This window comes from Ceratosolen solmsi, unplaced genomic scaffold (assembly GCF_000503995.2).
Source record: "Ceratosolen solmsi marchali unplaced genomic scaffold, CerSol_1.0 scaffold10, whole genome shotgun sequence".
In the NCBI taxonomy this organism is placed as follows: Eukaryota; Metazoa; Arthropoda; class Insecta; order Hymenoptera; family Agaonidae; genus Ceratosolen; species Ceratosolen solmsi.
The window spans coordinates 26,083,033-26,099,899 of record NW_011948412.1 but is presented as its reverse complement, the minus strand read 5'-3'; the positions used below and the strand labels follow the sequence as shown (position 1 = coordinate 26,099,899).

The 16,867-nt window shown below is 24.0% G+C and overlaps 1 protein-coding gene across 1 annotated transcript; it reads left to right on the top strand.

Moving 5' to 3' along the window:
* The first annotated feature begins 3,155 nt into the window (after positions 1–3,155).
* On the top strand, positions 3,156–16,796 carry LOC105366469 (Bloom syndrome protein homolog). The gene is made up of 11 exons (XM_011504924.1): positions 3,156–3,275; positions 3,443–3,539; positions 4,504–4,628; positions 4,918–5,139; positions 7,110–7,471; positions 8,078–8,336; positions 10,029–10,415; positions 10,809–10,962; positions 11,421–11,608; positions 12,450–12,774; positions 16,780–16,796. Exons 1-11 carry the CDS (start codon positions 3,156–3,158, stop codon positions 16,794–16,796), a joined length of 2,256 nt encoding a protein of 751 aa, XP_011503226.1.
* Positions 16,797–16,867: the final 71 nt, after the last annotated feature.

Here is a 16,867-nt window from a genome sequence, read left to right as displayed (position 1 = left end):
AAAACTAAGAAGTAAACTAAACAAAGCAGTAAATTAGTGAACAATTAAAAAAATTATCATCTTTGAGATAATTCAATTTTCTCTTAACTTTGTTATTATCGTAATAATGTTTTATAAGTTAGACAAAAAGCAGAAAAAAATCACTTGGATTAGTGTCCTCCAGACTGTCTTCTTTGATTACGGAACAGCGAAGGGCTCGACCTTGAGAAGTTAGAATCGGCCGAACCCGGGTGTTGAACAACTTTCACGTTGACATTACTGTAGCCATTCTCGTCGGCCTTTGCCACTACTTCGATTCTTGACGTGAAAACTATTATAAAAATTACGCACACCAAACAATGAAATCGCTAACGTCGTATCAATTATTATTGAAGTGCAAGGGTGAGAGCTTCTTTTTATTATCACAACTTTCCTTTACTTCCACGTCTTCTGCACCTTATACATCTGGATTGCGTTTAGGGTATATTCATTACAATGAAAAAAAAACTAATAGAAAAGGAGAAACGTATGCGGAGAATCATTAGTAATTAAGTGACATTTACACAAATATACTAAATACGACAGGTGCAAAAATAAAGACACCAACGATATATTTATTCTTTTTCACACACACATGCGTATGGACAATGACACAAAGCTGTATGAGGTATATTGAGTTCTTGATACGTATGTCCGCTTCCGAATAATATATATGTGTGTATGTTGAGGTTAAGTTCAATCAAGTCTGATCGGCCACTTTGATCCTAGCGCCATCTTTGATAAGAGCGTGAAAATCTGAGATCAGAACGGCTTATAAAAATCAAATAAATTATTGAATTGCTACAAATCAACTACTTATATATATTTTTTGATATTAACAAAATTAATATTTTTAATGTTTAATATGAATATCTTTTATGCAGAATAATAATTATCTTAAGTATTGTTTTCTGTGTTCGAATAAAGTTAAGTATGTTATTATAAAGTTATAGAATATCCAAAAACATATGTAAAATTTTATATGAAACGAAACTGATTTAAGGATTTTGCCGCAAAGGACTTACTTTTAAATATTCAATCTTTAAAAGAACGTTACAGTTAGAAAAGCTATACGATCGCCATTATGTGGAAGAGTTGAAAATAAACATTGAATAATTTAATAAAAGTAAAAGGGTAATGATGATTTTATAAACATTCATATTACTGTTAGAATATTTTATATATATTCGATATTTCATAATAAATAATTGTATCTTAATATAAAAGAAACTCATATGTTTTCAATGAATTTTTTTTATAAAATATATTTTAAACTCAAAATTTCAAATCATAGTATTATATCTCTTTAAATCTTAAATTTTTTTATTAAATCTCTTTTAAGGCACTGTTTCGATTTTTTTAAATAAAAAACATTTATTTATAGATATATTTAAAATAAAGACTAATTTGTTATTAAATAGAAATATTTAAAATAAAAAATTATTTTTTATCTTATTTTCTTATTAATTTTAAATGAATAACTCGATTATGAAACCATGAAAAATTGTTCCTAAATAATTAATTTATTATTCCACTCGAATAATTCAAATGTGTAATAATAACTAAATTATGTTTTTAATTAATTTATAATAAGATAATTAATACTTTTAAATAAGTCTATTTTGCAATTTAAATAGATGCCTATACGTGTACCTATGTGATTGCAATTATATTTGATAATTATATTATAAGAATTTTATTAATTATATTATTTAACTATTTAAATATATAAATAAAAAAAGGTATGTTATACTTTAATATGATTGTCATAATAAGAATAAAGCGATTCCTAAGAATATTTCAAAAACGTCGTCTTTTAAAAAACAAATAACCATTATAATTTAGATATTAATATTTATCAAATTGTTTAACATGTACGCATGCAAGATTTGAAATATTAAATGTGTTAAATAAAAATATAATCTTTTAATGAAAATTTATATACATACTTATTTAAATAACAAACAAAACAATTGAAAACAATAATCTCAAAATTAATTATAAACAGCTTATCATTATTAATAAACAAAAGTACTTTATTATTGCAATAAAAGAACAATACACAGAAGACGTAGTAATAACGTTAAACTGTTCTCTACCTACATCAAGATTACATGCACGATAGGAGTATGTACTACTAGCATTCAAGTATTTCACTTGTTATGCGCCTCTGATTCTAAAATTTATTTCATAAAAGTAAGTTTTTCTTATTTATATTAAGAAACGATGGAATGTTCATTTCTAAAGATAATAAATTTAATAAAAAATATACTTTAAATATTTAAAGTTCAATACACATATGCGCGCGCGCGCACACACACACACACACACACACACACACACACACACACATATATATACATGCATATATATATATATATATATAAATATCAAAAAACAGTAATTTCATAAAACTTATATTAAATAAAATTAGTTTTTTCATTAAAGTACGTGATTTTTTAAAAATCATGATAATGTATTTATAATTTTAATAAAATATAGAAAATTCTGTCAACATTATAAATTTTTAGTACACTTTATTATTATTATTTTATTTTCATACTTCCTTATAACTATCCTTCATTATAATTATTTTTTTTATAAAATCATATAATTCATAAGATATAGCTGATATTAATAGTTTGTATTTAATTAAATGGTACACATCGCAAGATTAAAAAAAAAAACCTGCATAGGAGAAATGTCAGAAAATAATTTTATATTGTTTACTTAATCCAAGAGTAACTATAAAAATAATTTATATATATACATATGTATGATTAACAATACTGTCTTTAAATAGTTAATTTTTTATATTTTTTAAAATATATGAAAATATTGAAATACTGAAATGTTTGCCTATAAATTAATATAAACAATAATATATACAAATATTAATTATAAATAATTTACTGATTTATTCATAAAGTAAAACTTTCATTAAAGTCAATTAGAGAAAATTTGAATATTTGTGGACAATCATGGAACATATTGAACAATTTTTTAATTCTACTGAACATAATGATTTTAATAATGACATTAAAAAATCATCTATGGAACATTTAAATACATTGAAAAATCAAATAGAACCTGGAATCTTGAAAAAAATTGATACACCTTTGCATAGACGGTCCAAAATGGATGTAGTAGAATTGGAAATGTTACTAAATAATTTGAGACGGATAAGTTTCGATAAACATATAAATGAATGGGTAGAGTTAAAGGAAAACAATCCTGTATTTTCAAATTCAGAAGCAGTAAGTAGAATAAATTCAATCGAAATAAAATTATATAACAATATTCCTTAAATAGAATTAGAATTATTGTGAAAATATGTAAACTAAATAGATTTATATATTTTGAATAAATCCTATAAAGTCAATCATTTTAATTTAACTATTGTAATAAAAAAAATATTCTTTAGGTATCTAAGGAACAGTTGAATTTGGATAAATTGAAACTACACGATATAATAATAGAAATAAATGATAAACTTTTCTCAGTTCTGAATGACATTTTATGTAAATTCCCAGGCTATTGTCGATTAAAAAATTTCAATCAACGTGTAAATACAAAAATAAGACGAATCAATAGAAAACTATTGAGTTTTGATGAAATAAAATTTGAAAATACGGTGATAAATCAATACAGTGTAAAATCATTTAAGTGTCCAGATGATGTTTGTTCAGATTCTTCAAAACAACCTCTAAGAGTAACATTTCTAGATAATGCCGAATACAATGATAAAAACCAATCTTTTGATTATGACGTAAATTCTATGGTACAGAAAATACACTTCGCAGAAAATGATGATCTTAACGATTTATGCGATAATGATAGTAATAAAATTAATTTATTATCAATGCCACAATATTTATCTACAAGTACTGAAAATTTTATAATTACTCAGTCTCAGGAAAAAACCAAATCTCAGAGAAATAAATCAATACTGAAGAAATCTAAAAATGTAATGAAAACCACTTATCGTGATACGAACCCGTGGATTAGTGAAATTAATTCACAAATACGAGCACTTCCAACTTCTACAGTAACATCTTTACCGTTTGTTAAAAATAAAAAAAATATCAATAAATTTAATGGTCTTAATAATTCCGTGAAAAATAACACGGGCACTAGTAAAAATAGTGAAGACAGAATAAATGTGAATAGAGAACAATTTTATATATCTTCAATTATATGGAATGATTCAGAAGGTTCAATCTAACTTTTTTTTATCAATAATATCATTATTTTAAATAGAACATTTTACTATAAAACTTTTCAATTATCGAGCAAATCAAAATTTCAATTATAAATCTTTAAACATTATTATTTATATAATTAAAATTTAAATTAAAATTTAAAGAAGTAATTCATTTTTAGAAAACATTAATAATGAGATATTAGGAAACAATAATAATGAAATATTAGAAATTTTAAGCGAAGATTCAAATGTAAAAAAATGTAAAAATATGATAGACGCAGATGCAGTAAAATATAAATATAATGATAATGCTTCAAAGGTGAAACTTATAGGAAATATACAAAATGATAGCATAGGTAGGAAGTTTAATAATTTAGACTTTCCACATTGCCGAGAAATGTTAAATGTAAGTATATTATAATTATAATCTATCAAATGATGTAAGTAAAGAAGGTAGAAAAGCATTAACTTATACATAACATTATTTAAATAATTTGAATTATTAATTATATAAGAAGTGATTTAATTTTCTTATACATCACAAATTAAAATATTTATAAATTATTATATTTTTATGAGCTGAATAAATAAATTGCTCATAAAAATAATAAACACGTACTCAGTATTAAACTGTATTTAAAAAGTTAAAAAGCATTTCATAAAGTTAATAATAATATAATAAAATTTTGCCGTAGATATTTAGAATGAAATTTGGTCTTCACCAATTTAGACCAAATCAATTATCAGCAATAAATGCTGCTATTCTTGGATACGATTGTTTCATTCTGATGCCCACTGGTGGTGGAAAGTCCTTATGCTATCAACTTCCAGCATTAATAAGTCTTGGAATCACCATTGTCATTTCACCATTGAGAAGTCTTATTATCGACCAGATTCAGAAGCTGTCGTCTCTTGACGTAATATTTTAGAATTATGAAATTTTTAATTTCAATTTTATCTGTATTTGAAAGATAAAAATAGAACATTAATTTTAACATTATTTGCTTTACACTTAATACAATTTAAAATCGTATATTAATATTAAATTTTAAATATTATTTTTATACATTAGAAAATATATTCGTTTGACTAAATTCGTGATTTAAAAATCTTAGATTATGGATCATTGGTTCGGATATAAAATTTCGGTTGTTTAAGAGTTTCAAGTTATTATTCTATTTATGTAATCGACATTAACATTATATTATATTAGATTTTATCTTAAAATTTGCAGTAGTTTTAATTATTTTGTATTTACTATTTGATTGTATGACAAATTATGCTATATATTAGAAAAGTTGGTTCCTTATAGCGTTGCACTTTGAAATAAAATTTCACATAAAAATCTTTATTGAATAAAATCGGACATTGCAATTAGCGTTTCATTCAATTGTCACGTACTCTTATATTTTCCAGGACTTAATCTGTTGATAGTTTTATATAATACTTATAAGATTGGGGAAATTATTATTCCATTATGTATATATTATGATTTATGATATTGAGAATACCTTTTTTATCTGTAGCTTAGTAAATATGATCTACGTAAACTGTTTTTGTATATATTCATTTTATGCATCGTTACTTAAAAATATTCATGTAATATAACATTCATGTATATTCATTCATGTATATAAAATACATTGAAGCAATTTCATTTAATAAAATAAAATTAAATCGATCATAATATTTTCTTTTTTATATCGTAATATAATTTATACATTTTAATAAAAAAACAAAAAAGTGTTGCAATCGATGTAACTTCCAATTTTAGAATTTATTAACTCTATAAGTTTTTCTTTTCATCCATTTCTGCGTATGTTTAAACATATTTTTTTCATCGTTTCATGATTCCAATGAATTATTTTTCTCAATCAATTAAATTTTATGATTTTACCTAACTAGATACATATTTAAATGACGTATTTTTGAATAAACTGTTTTTTTCAATATTGTTTGTTTTCTTTTACCCGTATTTAAAATTATCAAATTTAGTATATAAATGTTTATGTAAAACAATGTATATATTTTTTAATCATTGATTTTCTTAAGTTTTTTCGTTTTCTCATCGTTATTCACCTTATTATAACTTATAAATATTCATTGTAAGTTCATTACTACTAATCATTAACATCTTAGTATATGTCTATTAAAGCTTGATTTACATATCAGATAGTTATAAAAAATATATATATATATAAAATAATAAATTGTTTATGTATTGTATCTTATTAAATAGTAAATGGTTTTAAAATGAATCAGAAAAAGCTTATGCTACTTATATCCTAAAACTTGGCATATTATTTATAAATATGAAGCAAATCTAGGTTCTTTCCAACAGTGAAAAATGTATTTTTCGACTACAAATATTATATTTACAATATCTAAATTCATTCTATTTGTTTCACTAATTGTAAGTGCGATTTAATGATGATTTCTACAATATAGATCATTTTAACAATATTTATACACTGTTATACTATATGTTTGTAAATGAATTAATATTACTTTATAAAAGTAATCAGATGGAAATATTATAAAAAATTAAATAATGCAGTTTAATATTTGTATTTCATAATCATTAAAATATAAAAATAACTGCTTAAAATATGAAAAGTAATACTTGGAATTATACGATTGAAACAAATTAGTATAATATATATTATTTTATAACAAATTATTTAATATATTTCACACATAAGATTAAAGGTAAAGTGACGTTATAAGGCATAAGAATTCTCTGCATTTGGCATTCGTGAATTTTATTTATTCATAACGAAATTGTTTAAGTATTATAAGTCTCGAAACAAGAGTATGCTCACAATTTTTGATTAGATAATCCTATTCAATAAAAACTTATAAGAAAAAAAAACCAATATAATTTCAGATTCCAGCGATGTATCTGACTGCTGATCTGAGTGACGAGCAGGTTTACCGTGTGTTTAGGAAACTGCATGAAACATCGTCAGATCTGAAGTTGCTGTATGTAACCCCGGAGAAGTTATCCATGTCAACTAAATTCTGCAGAAGTCTTGACGCCCTTTATCAACGTCGCAAGCTCGCACGTTTCGTTATCGATGAGGTACACTGTGTCAGCCAGTGGGGCCACGACTTTCGTCCAGATTACAAGAAGCTTTGTGTTCTAAAGGAGAACTTCCCCGACGTCCCTATTGTCGTCCTTACAGCCACGGCTACGCGACGCGTCAGAAGTGACATTCTACATCAGTTGCATCTCCATTCCCCGATGTGGTTCGTTCTATTTGTATTTTTTGACAGATGTTAATTTTTATATAATACTTGACATTAAGAATGAATGCCATATTTATATTGATGATTATCGTTTTTATAAGCATTAAAATGCATTTAATCGATGCTCCAAATAAAAATGAATCAATTAATTAAAATAAATAAATATAAAATATTATACTTAGATGAATTGAAATCTAAACACCGAATGAAGAACTTGTATTTCGTAAGATATCAAAGAAATTAAAATATTTTATTATATAGTATCCAATAGCAAACCAAAATAAAAGATGATTAAATTAAAGAAGGGATTATTAAATATAAGTTAAGTTCGGTATGATTAAATATTGAATAAATGCAAATTAAAGAGAGTAGTATTATTCTGATAATTGAGTAATGCAATTTGAAGATTCCAACAGTCGGTAGTAATACATTAAAGAGCACATTCAAATTTATAAAATATAAAATTATAAGAAATTTCTTTACTGTATGTAAATTAGCAATTTTTTAATTTTTTTTCTTGTTATATATAGAAAAAGATTTGTTTTTTGTCTTTCAAAATATAAATATAAATTTAAGAAGCTTAAATATATATATATAAAATTTTAGGTTTATTTCAAGCTTCAATAGACCAAATCTACGTTATTCAGTAATACCAAAAAAAACAAGAGCTGCTTGTCAGCAAATTGTAGATATAATCAAATCGAAGTTTCCGAAAGAATGTGGTATCGTGTATTGCATCACACGGAAAGATTGCGATGATCACGCAAAAGCATTATTCATGAAGGGTATTGAAGCATTAAGTTATCATGCCGGGCTTGATGATAAGGTACGAATAGAAAGACAGAGCCAATGGATTTCTGAAAAGGTAATTGAGAATTTTAATTTTGCATAAAAACTTATAAATCAATAAACATTATTAATATGAACAAAAATTAAACATATAAGTCTTTTTGAACACATGTATTTAAATAGAATTTCTTGATAAATTATTAATATTATGCAATTATTTTGAAAATTAATGTTTTCTAAATTGAATAACTTAAATATTAAATATTATAATTAATCAATATTTTATTTTCATAATTTTTAATAAAAATAAATCAGTATATTTAATTAATATACATTAATATTGTATATCATGTATTTCTAAAAAATAATGTTACTACAAAAAAAATAATTTAATAATTTAAATAATCTTTAATTTAAACACAAAAATAATTTGACTTATTATTATTAATTAATAATGTACACGTTTCGTTAATTTAATACATTTTAATTATATAGTAATCTAGTTAAAATTATGAAAATAAAAATAAAGTCATATTACTATATATTGGACATTGTATTTTGAATACTTTTATTATAATCAATTAAAATACCAATACCCATTAATTAGTTCATCTATTGCTATAGCTTTTATAATATGTAAATTTTTTTACGCTGTACAAAAATAAAAACTGTGAAACATAAAATTACGAGGTAAAACTGTTATTGAGTATATAGTAAACATAATTTTTTTTATCCATAAATAATTGGAATATCTGAGTGACAAATCATGAGTACGACAACATATAAATGTGTCGAAACTATGTGTATGTCGAATAATATTAATATAAGTCATGTAAAACTAGCGAATGTGTGGCATTGTAAAAATTTATGGATTATGCTAGTAACTTATTCTGCTATTTTCCTGTTCTAAAGCAATATTATCGCGAGAGTTTTTGATGTTCAAGCTCCAAGTGCCAGTGATAGTTCCTGATTTTACATGTTTTCCTAATACTGTCAGTCCAGACTTGAGAACTAAGCGTGATAAAATATAGAAAATAATAAAAAAAAAGATTATAAAAATATAAAATAAAAATGTCGAGATGAAAATTAATTATTAATTAAAATAAATTATTTTTTGTATGATAAGAAACATGGAAGAATTGATACGATAGTATCAACAATGTATTACATATAAAAAATACGTACTCATATTTACTTAATAAAAAGTATTTGTTTATTGATTATATTTTTATTGCAAGACTTCAAACTTTTCGAAGCTCTAAATTTTCTAATCACTATAATATCAACTCATTACATTTTAAATCAAATTGAAATTTATCAATTTTTTTCTTATCTCTAAATATAAATTTATAATGCGTATTTTATTGCGTAATTATTATATGCGTATTTTATTTAGTATATATTAAAGTCTATAGTTTATTTATAAAAAAAGTAATAATAAAATGCAATAATTTATATTGTAGCTTAAGTTTTAGTAAGTGTGAGCTTCTGGATTTGATATTTTTTGTAAACTAAAAGAAATTAAAAGAGTATTGATTATATTAAGGGAAGTCGATATGAATAAATATTTACTAGAAGCTACAAAATATAAATGGACGTATCTTATGAATTGTCTTCTATCAAATATTGCGTTATAATAATTCTTGAATATCAATATTTCAAAAAATCTCCTTGTTTCTTAAAAAAATCTTTTTTTTTAAGTGGGAAACATTTCCTATTATATATTTATCGATACAACTGCGCACTTTCATATTAACCTCCTGTACAGGTGAAGGTGATTTGTGCAACAATAGCCTTTGGCATGGGTATCGATAAACCGAATGTGCGCTTCGTGATCCACTCGTCAATTCCTAAATCCATCGAGGGCTACTACCAGGAGAGTGGACGCGCAGGTCGTGACGGCGATGCTGCTGATTGCCTCCTCCTTTATAACTACGCGGACATGCACCGCTATCGAAATATCATGGAACGCAATGACTACGCAAACGTGGAAGCCCTCAAGACCCACCTCGATAACCTCTACAAGATCGTGCATTTCTGTGAGAATTTGACTGATTGTCGTAGGGCACTGCAGCTCAACTACTTTGGGGAGAAGTTCGATCGACAGGAGTGTATCGTCAATTCCGAAACCACCTGTGATAATTGCCGTACTTACGTGAGCTACAGCTTTCTTTAACGTCTGTCAAAATTATTTACACTTGAAAGGGCTAACGCACTCTTCATTAATGCATTTTACCTTCAAAACATACAAGTCTAATACGATTTTTTTTCGAATTCTCAGAATTCAGCAATAATAATAATTAAATAGTCATTTTTAATTTAAATAAGTAAGTACTAAGAATTCAATGTTTAAAGAGTAACTGACATTCAATTCTAAAATGGAACACCTAAATAAATTATATTAACATTTAAAGAGAAGGTTATGGCTTTCGTTGTTTATCTACAAACACATTGACTACTAACATAGAATTATATCAACCTATAATATATTCATGTTTTTTTCTAATACCTACACAGTATATTAATAAAGTATTTTCTAATACAATAGGATAAATTTCAAAACATGGACGTTACGGACGATGCAAAAGCACTTGTTAAACTGATCCAATCATTAAATAATGTACGAAAAAACAATGTGACGATATTGCAAGTTGTCGACATTTACAAAGGTTCCAATATTTCTAGTATAAGTTACAAATTAGGTATGCTACACTTGAATTGTTAAAATTTACATGAATGAAATATATTTATCTAAGCGCATAGTATCTAAATAAATTCTATATCATTAATTTTTATTTAATATTTTTTCATTAAATTAAAAACTAATTAATAGATGTTAAAATATTTTATTCTAGGCTTTATATTTTTTATTCTATGCTTTAAAATATTAATATACTATATAAGTTAAAATGCCATCTATTAAAATAATCAATAATAACGATTAATATATTATTAATATTAATAGAAGTATTAATAGAAATACGGATAAAAATAATTAATAAAAAGAATTTATTTAGCAATAAATTGTAATAGTAAACGTTACTCAACACTTTATTTTTAGTATCGTTCTAGTTACAAAAAATAATTTAGAAAAGATAATATCTTCCAATGTAATGAAACAAAACACTTATATAATTAATTACACGATTTTCTTGCATAGGATATAATTATCATGAATGGTTTGGCCGAGGAAAATCGATGACAAAATGTGAAATCGAGAGGCTTCTGCATAATTTAGTAATCGAAGGATATTTATGCGAAAATATGGAACTTAATAATGGAATGATTTGCGCTTACGTTGCACCTGGACAACTTGCAAACGAATTACTATATCACAGTAACGTTCAGGTACAACAAATTAGATTATGATGTTTGCACTGTTCAGATCAAATGAGAAATATTTTTAGCATTTGATTTTTTCAGCACCAAATTAACAATTTGTAATTATTTATAATCTTAAGGATAGTTAATTCTAGTAATAATGCATTATTAATTTAGAATATTTTTTTTATAAAATTAAATATATTTTTTGTATAAAATATTTTTATTACCATTTTGCTAAACTTTTTGCTTGCATGTTGCAAGTGAAGGACAAATATATTTTTATACATAAAAATATAACGATACTTTATATTTGTGTATATTGCTTTCAAAAATATATAACACTTAATTACGAAGCTAGAAAAATCTTTTTAAGATTAAAATCAAAGTAGACATAATCAGGGAATACAATTTTTATGCATTAATACATGTTTACGTAATATTTTATAGACTTTAATATATTAATTTATAATAATGTTCTTTTAATCATTTCAAGCATATATAGAAAAAATAGCTAAAATATTCATGCATGATAGTATATAATATCTGTGTATTCATATATACTATATAGTATAGTATATATGAATATACGATTGAAGTAATATAGTATACGATTATAAGTATATTTTTCAGGAATATATTAACAAATTATAATAATTTCCTTTTTATCCTTTCCGTTACATTACACATAAATAATTTATCTTTTATTTTACTTTACATTTCAAATTACTTCAATGAAACAAAAGCACTTCTATATTTAAATTAAATCCAAATTATTTAATAAAAAAATAAGCTCGATATTCTAGTATAAACATTCAATCCAGAAAGTTGAAAAAAAAATAGAGAATAATGTAAATATGATATTTAGATATTCATTCAGAAAAAGAGAACGCCGGAAAACATAACAACGGAGGGCAGCAGAGTGCAAATATCGGCGGTGGCGAACGCCGAATTGAAAGAATTGGAGCAACGCTGCTATGGCGAGCTATTCGATATGGTCAACGGCATCGCGGGCGCTCTCGACGTGTCTGCCAACTCCATCATGAATATCGTAGCCCTTCGCGCTATGAGCCAACAATTACCTTGCGACGAACAGGCCATGTTGAAAATACCGCATGTGACCAAAGCAAACTTCCTCAAATACGGTAAAGCGCTTCTCGACGTCACACAGAAATACTCAAAGGAGAAGCAAGGTAAGTTTGTAAATAGATTATCACGAGGGTTCTTTTTCTTTGTGCAAATTCAGATATGTTCACTTCCAATTCCCTTATATTTACTTTGAGAATCCTTTCACAGCCGTATCTAAAAGTATGTAAGGATACTGCTTATAAAGAACAGGCATTCCTATTTGTCTAATATGGTAAATTAACAGGATATTATTTTAGCAGTCTCCAAGAATTATCGCATTTACCTAAATATTATAATGTCATTAAAATATGCTAATTATTCGATATCAATTTTTTATATTGTTTAATACGAAACAATATTTTGGTTAACAAATAAAAATAGTATTGATAAATAATCCTGTCCAATTAGCTGTAAGATATAATTTCTACATTCTTTTTTTTTATGTATGTATTTCAAAGATTATTTAGTGCATATATATCATTATATTCATAACGTATCAAAATAGAATACAGGAGTGAGATTAATATAAATAATGTATAGTATTCTTTAAATAATTTTTTATTTTTATTATTCTTTAGAGTATCTCGACATAGAAGAACGAAATCAGCCCGAATTTTTAGACTATGAATATTATAATAGTGAATCTGAATGTGATTGGACAGAAAATATGAATATATCATCAAATAATGCAAATAAACGCAAAAGAAATAAATCCAATGTTGAATTAAAAAAATTTAAATATAATAATCAGTATTATGATTATGATGAAGACGTATTGTGGTAAGTTAAATAAAAAGATAATATTTATTTGAAAAATATTTGTCATTATTAATCTAAACATTATTCCAATAAAATGAAAGTTGTAAGATTCTATAAAAATAAATAGTATTTTATTATAAGTATTTAAGCTTTTAAAATATTTTTAAAATTATGATTTAATTAATTTAATATGTGCAGCCAAAAGGCAGATAAAAATAATAATACAAGAGGAAATAAGGCTTATAAAAATACAAATCGCAATAAGTTTTTTAATACTACAAGAGGAGCTAAGTTATATAATATGACAAGAGGAAGAAGGCCTGGATCGGGACGCGGTAGAGGTGCTTATCCAAAATATAATAATAACAATCCAGGACTTTGTGAATTTACAAAGAAACATCCAATGATAAATTCTCAATGACTCAACATAAATTAATTATATTTAATCAAATTAATTTTTATGTTAATCGTTGCAATTAAGCATTAAAAAGTTAAATATAAAGTATGTTCGACTATTTATTGCACTGCTTTATACAACATTGAAAACTACTATTTTTATAACGTATCATAAATAAAGGGATCTATTGCAGTTAAAATATTTTTCAATTGTAGAAATATTCAACCATTTGAATATTAATAAAGTGGTGTGTTACATTGATAGATTAATTAATTCATTCATTCATCTAATGATGCGTTACTATTTTAAAATACAGAATTTTATGTTCAAGTTTATAAATAAAATTTCTTATTATTTCGTACCATTATGTGAATTTTTACCTTAATTCATTCATATTTAGCTTTTAATATATTATTTACATTTTGTACCAGTCAGACCAAGGTTCACTAATTGTTGTCAAGATCTGTACCCTTATTACTTTTAATATCCAAGGAAATAAATATAACATAAGTTTATTAAAAGTAAGATAAAAAATGTATTTATATCTATATAATAAATTATTTTATACATAAAAAATACAATAATCATTTTTGTGTTTAACTTTACTGAAATAACTTTATTTATAATTTATAATTGATTCCGGATATGACTACGGTTGCTCCCAATGCAATTTCGACGGATGCGATAACAGGACGTGATTAAACAAATGTGATAATGACTGTGATAATGATAATGAAAAGTATGATCATTATTTGTGAATTCATTGATTCGGACAAATGGAAGGAATTATTCCAGTTACCAATATCATGCATATTCCTTTTTGAAGCCCTATATATTTAGAATTACTTTCGCATATCGATATAGATATCTAAGGAAGAAACACGCGTATTACTTAAATGATAATAAATAAAGAAATAGTTTCTACAAAATCTTAACTAAAAAGAAGAATAGATATAGATTTATTGCAGAAAATAAATTATCAATTAACTCGAAATGTACATCATTTATTAAATATTTTTAATAAATAACGTTCAAAGGGATAAAGCACTTATATTGATTATAATATTTTATGAAATGTTGTAAAAAAATAAGCATAATAAAAATAAAACCTATAAAAATATATTAATAAAAAATGAACGTATTATACTCGATATTAATAAATTCCATTTATAAAATATGTAATATATTACCAAGACTTTAGAGACTAAGGAATATCCATAAAAATTAGAGCTTCAAGATATGGAAGTATTTATATATTTAGATAATATTTTTTCTGTTACATATGAAGATAATATAAGAGTAACTCATTTCTAAATAATCTACTTAAGACACGAAATAAACAAATATGGAGTTAAATCCAATATTTTCAGAATTAACTAAATATCATGAAATATTTATCTGATACGAATAATTGATATTTTTCAAAAGCCTTTTCCGAGATACTAATTCAATTTTTATAAATTTAGTAGACTGTTTATATTAAGACCATACTAATTAGAACAATATTAAGTTATGGATAAGAAGTCTGAAAGTGAATAACTTTATTTAATAAGTCGAAAAGAATGTTTATTTATTATATTGCGAATCGTTATTTTAAAAATTTATTCATATGATTGGTTACTTGTAATTTGTAACGTTTTCAAATTTAGTTAACTTAAATCAAATTTAATAAATATTCTATGAGTTGTTAAAATGCCGAGTAAAATCAAAGGTTAATACGAAATTCATGTATTATCATGTATTATCATTTTATTCTAGAGTGGAAATATTTTATAATTCTATTATAAGTTAAAAAATAATCGATAAAATGTTAAAGTATTTTTATTTCACCATAAATATTTTTATTGAAAATTATTATTTCTTCGTATGGTATATTAGTCAGCATTTTATATGACTAAGAGTGTGTACATTGAAAGGTGATGAAAATGTTATATTACATAACTTTTTGACTATATATTATAGAAATCTGATATCAATTAATTAAAGTATAGCTTTGAAATGTTTGATTAATTAAGCTTGACCTTTTTATATTTTTTTCATTCAAATCTATCGTTGTGATCAGAGAAATAAATAGTTCGCTTTTGATTATTGTGTATTAAGCGACTACATATGAAGCGTAATTTTAAAAAACTTATGCGGGTAACTTAGATATATATTGAATATTTAAATTGTGTAATCTGTTTTTTTATAACAGGGAATATTTTATCAATATGAAACTAAAAGAGCCATTCACACAATGATCATTACAAAATCATCATTATATCAATATATTTGTATTAAGTACAATAGGATTATACGAATATAATATTTGTAAATGAAGATATCTCATCTTTATAGCCCTATTAAATATAATTCGTTAAGTTGATGTATTTCGATTCCTTTGGTTTTTTTACTATTTTATACAATTACAGTACGTAGTAATTGGAAGCAACTGGCTGATTTTTGTATCACCTTAAATGTAAATATAAAAAAAATATATAGTATAATAAATAATATTATACAAAATTATATAAAATTATTCTTAAAATAAATGTGTTTAATTATATTAAAATCAGTAAGTTTTATAATCGAAAACAAAAATAAATAAATTGTCAATATTGTACTTTGAAAATTATGAAATATCTTTTACTCTAATAGTATTACTTAAAGATTTGATAAAATATTATTTAATAAATTATGTTTCTTTTACTTTTTTATGTTACTGATTTGATTCTGTTTAAATATAGTTTCATGCAAATTATTTTTATTACTTCTGTTACAATTTGTATTAAAAATGTTCATAACATTTTATTGACGTATTTAATAATATATAATTTTAATATGCATTTGTATTTTTATCTAACGATAAAGACGATAAAAAGAATTTATAATACTGTTTGTTATTAGATACAAAATAATTTTATAATTTTTTCAGAATCTGAAGAATGTTAATGTAATTGTTATATAATTTTATAAAATTATACATATTTGAGCAGTAATTGCAATTTAGTAATTAACACAGT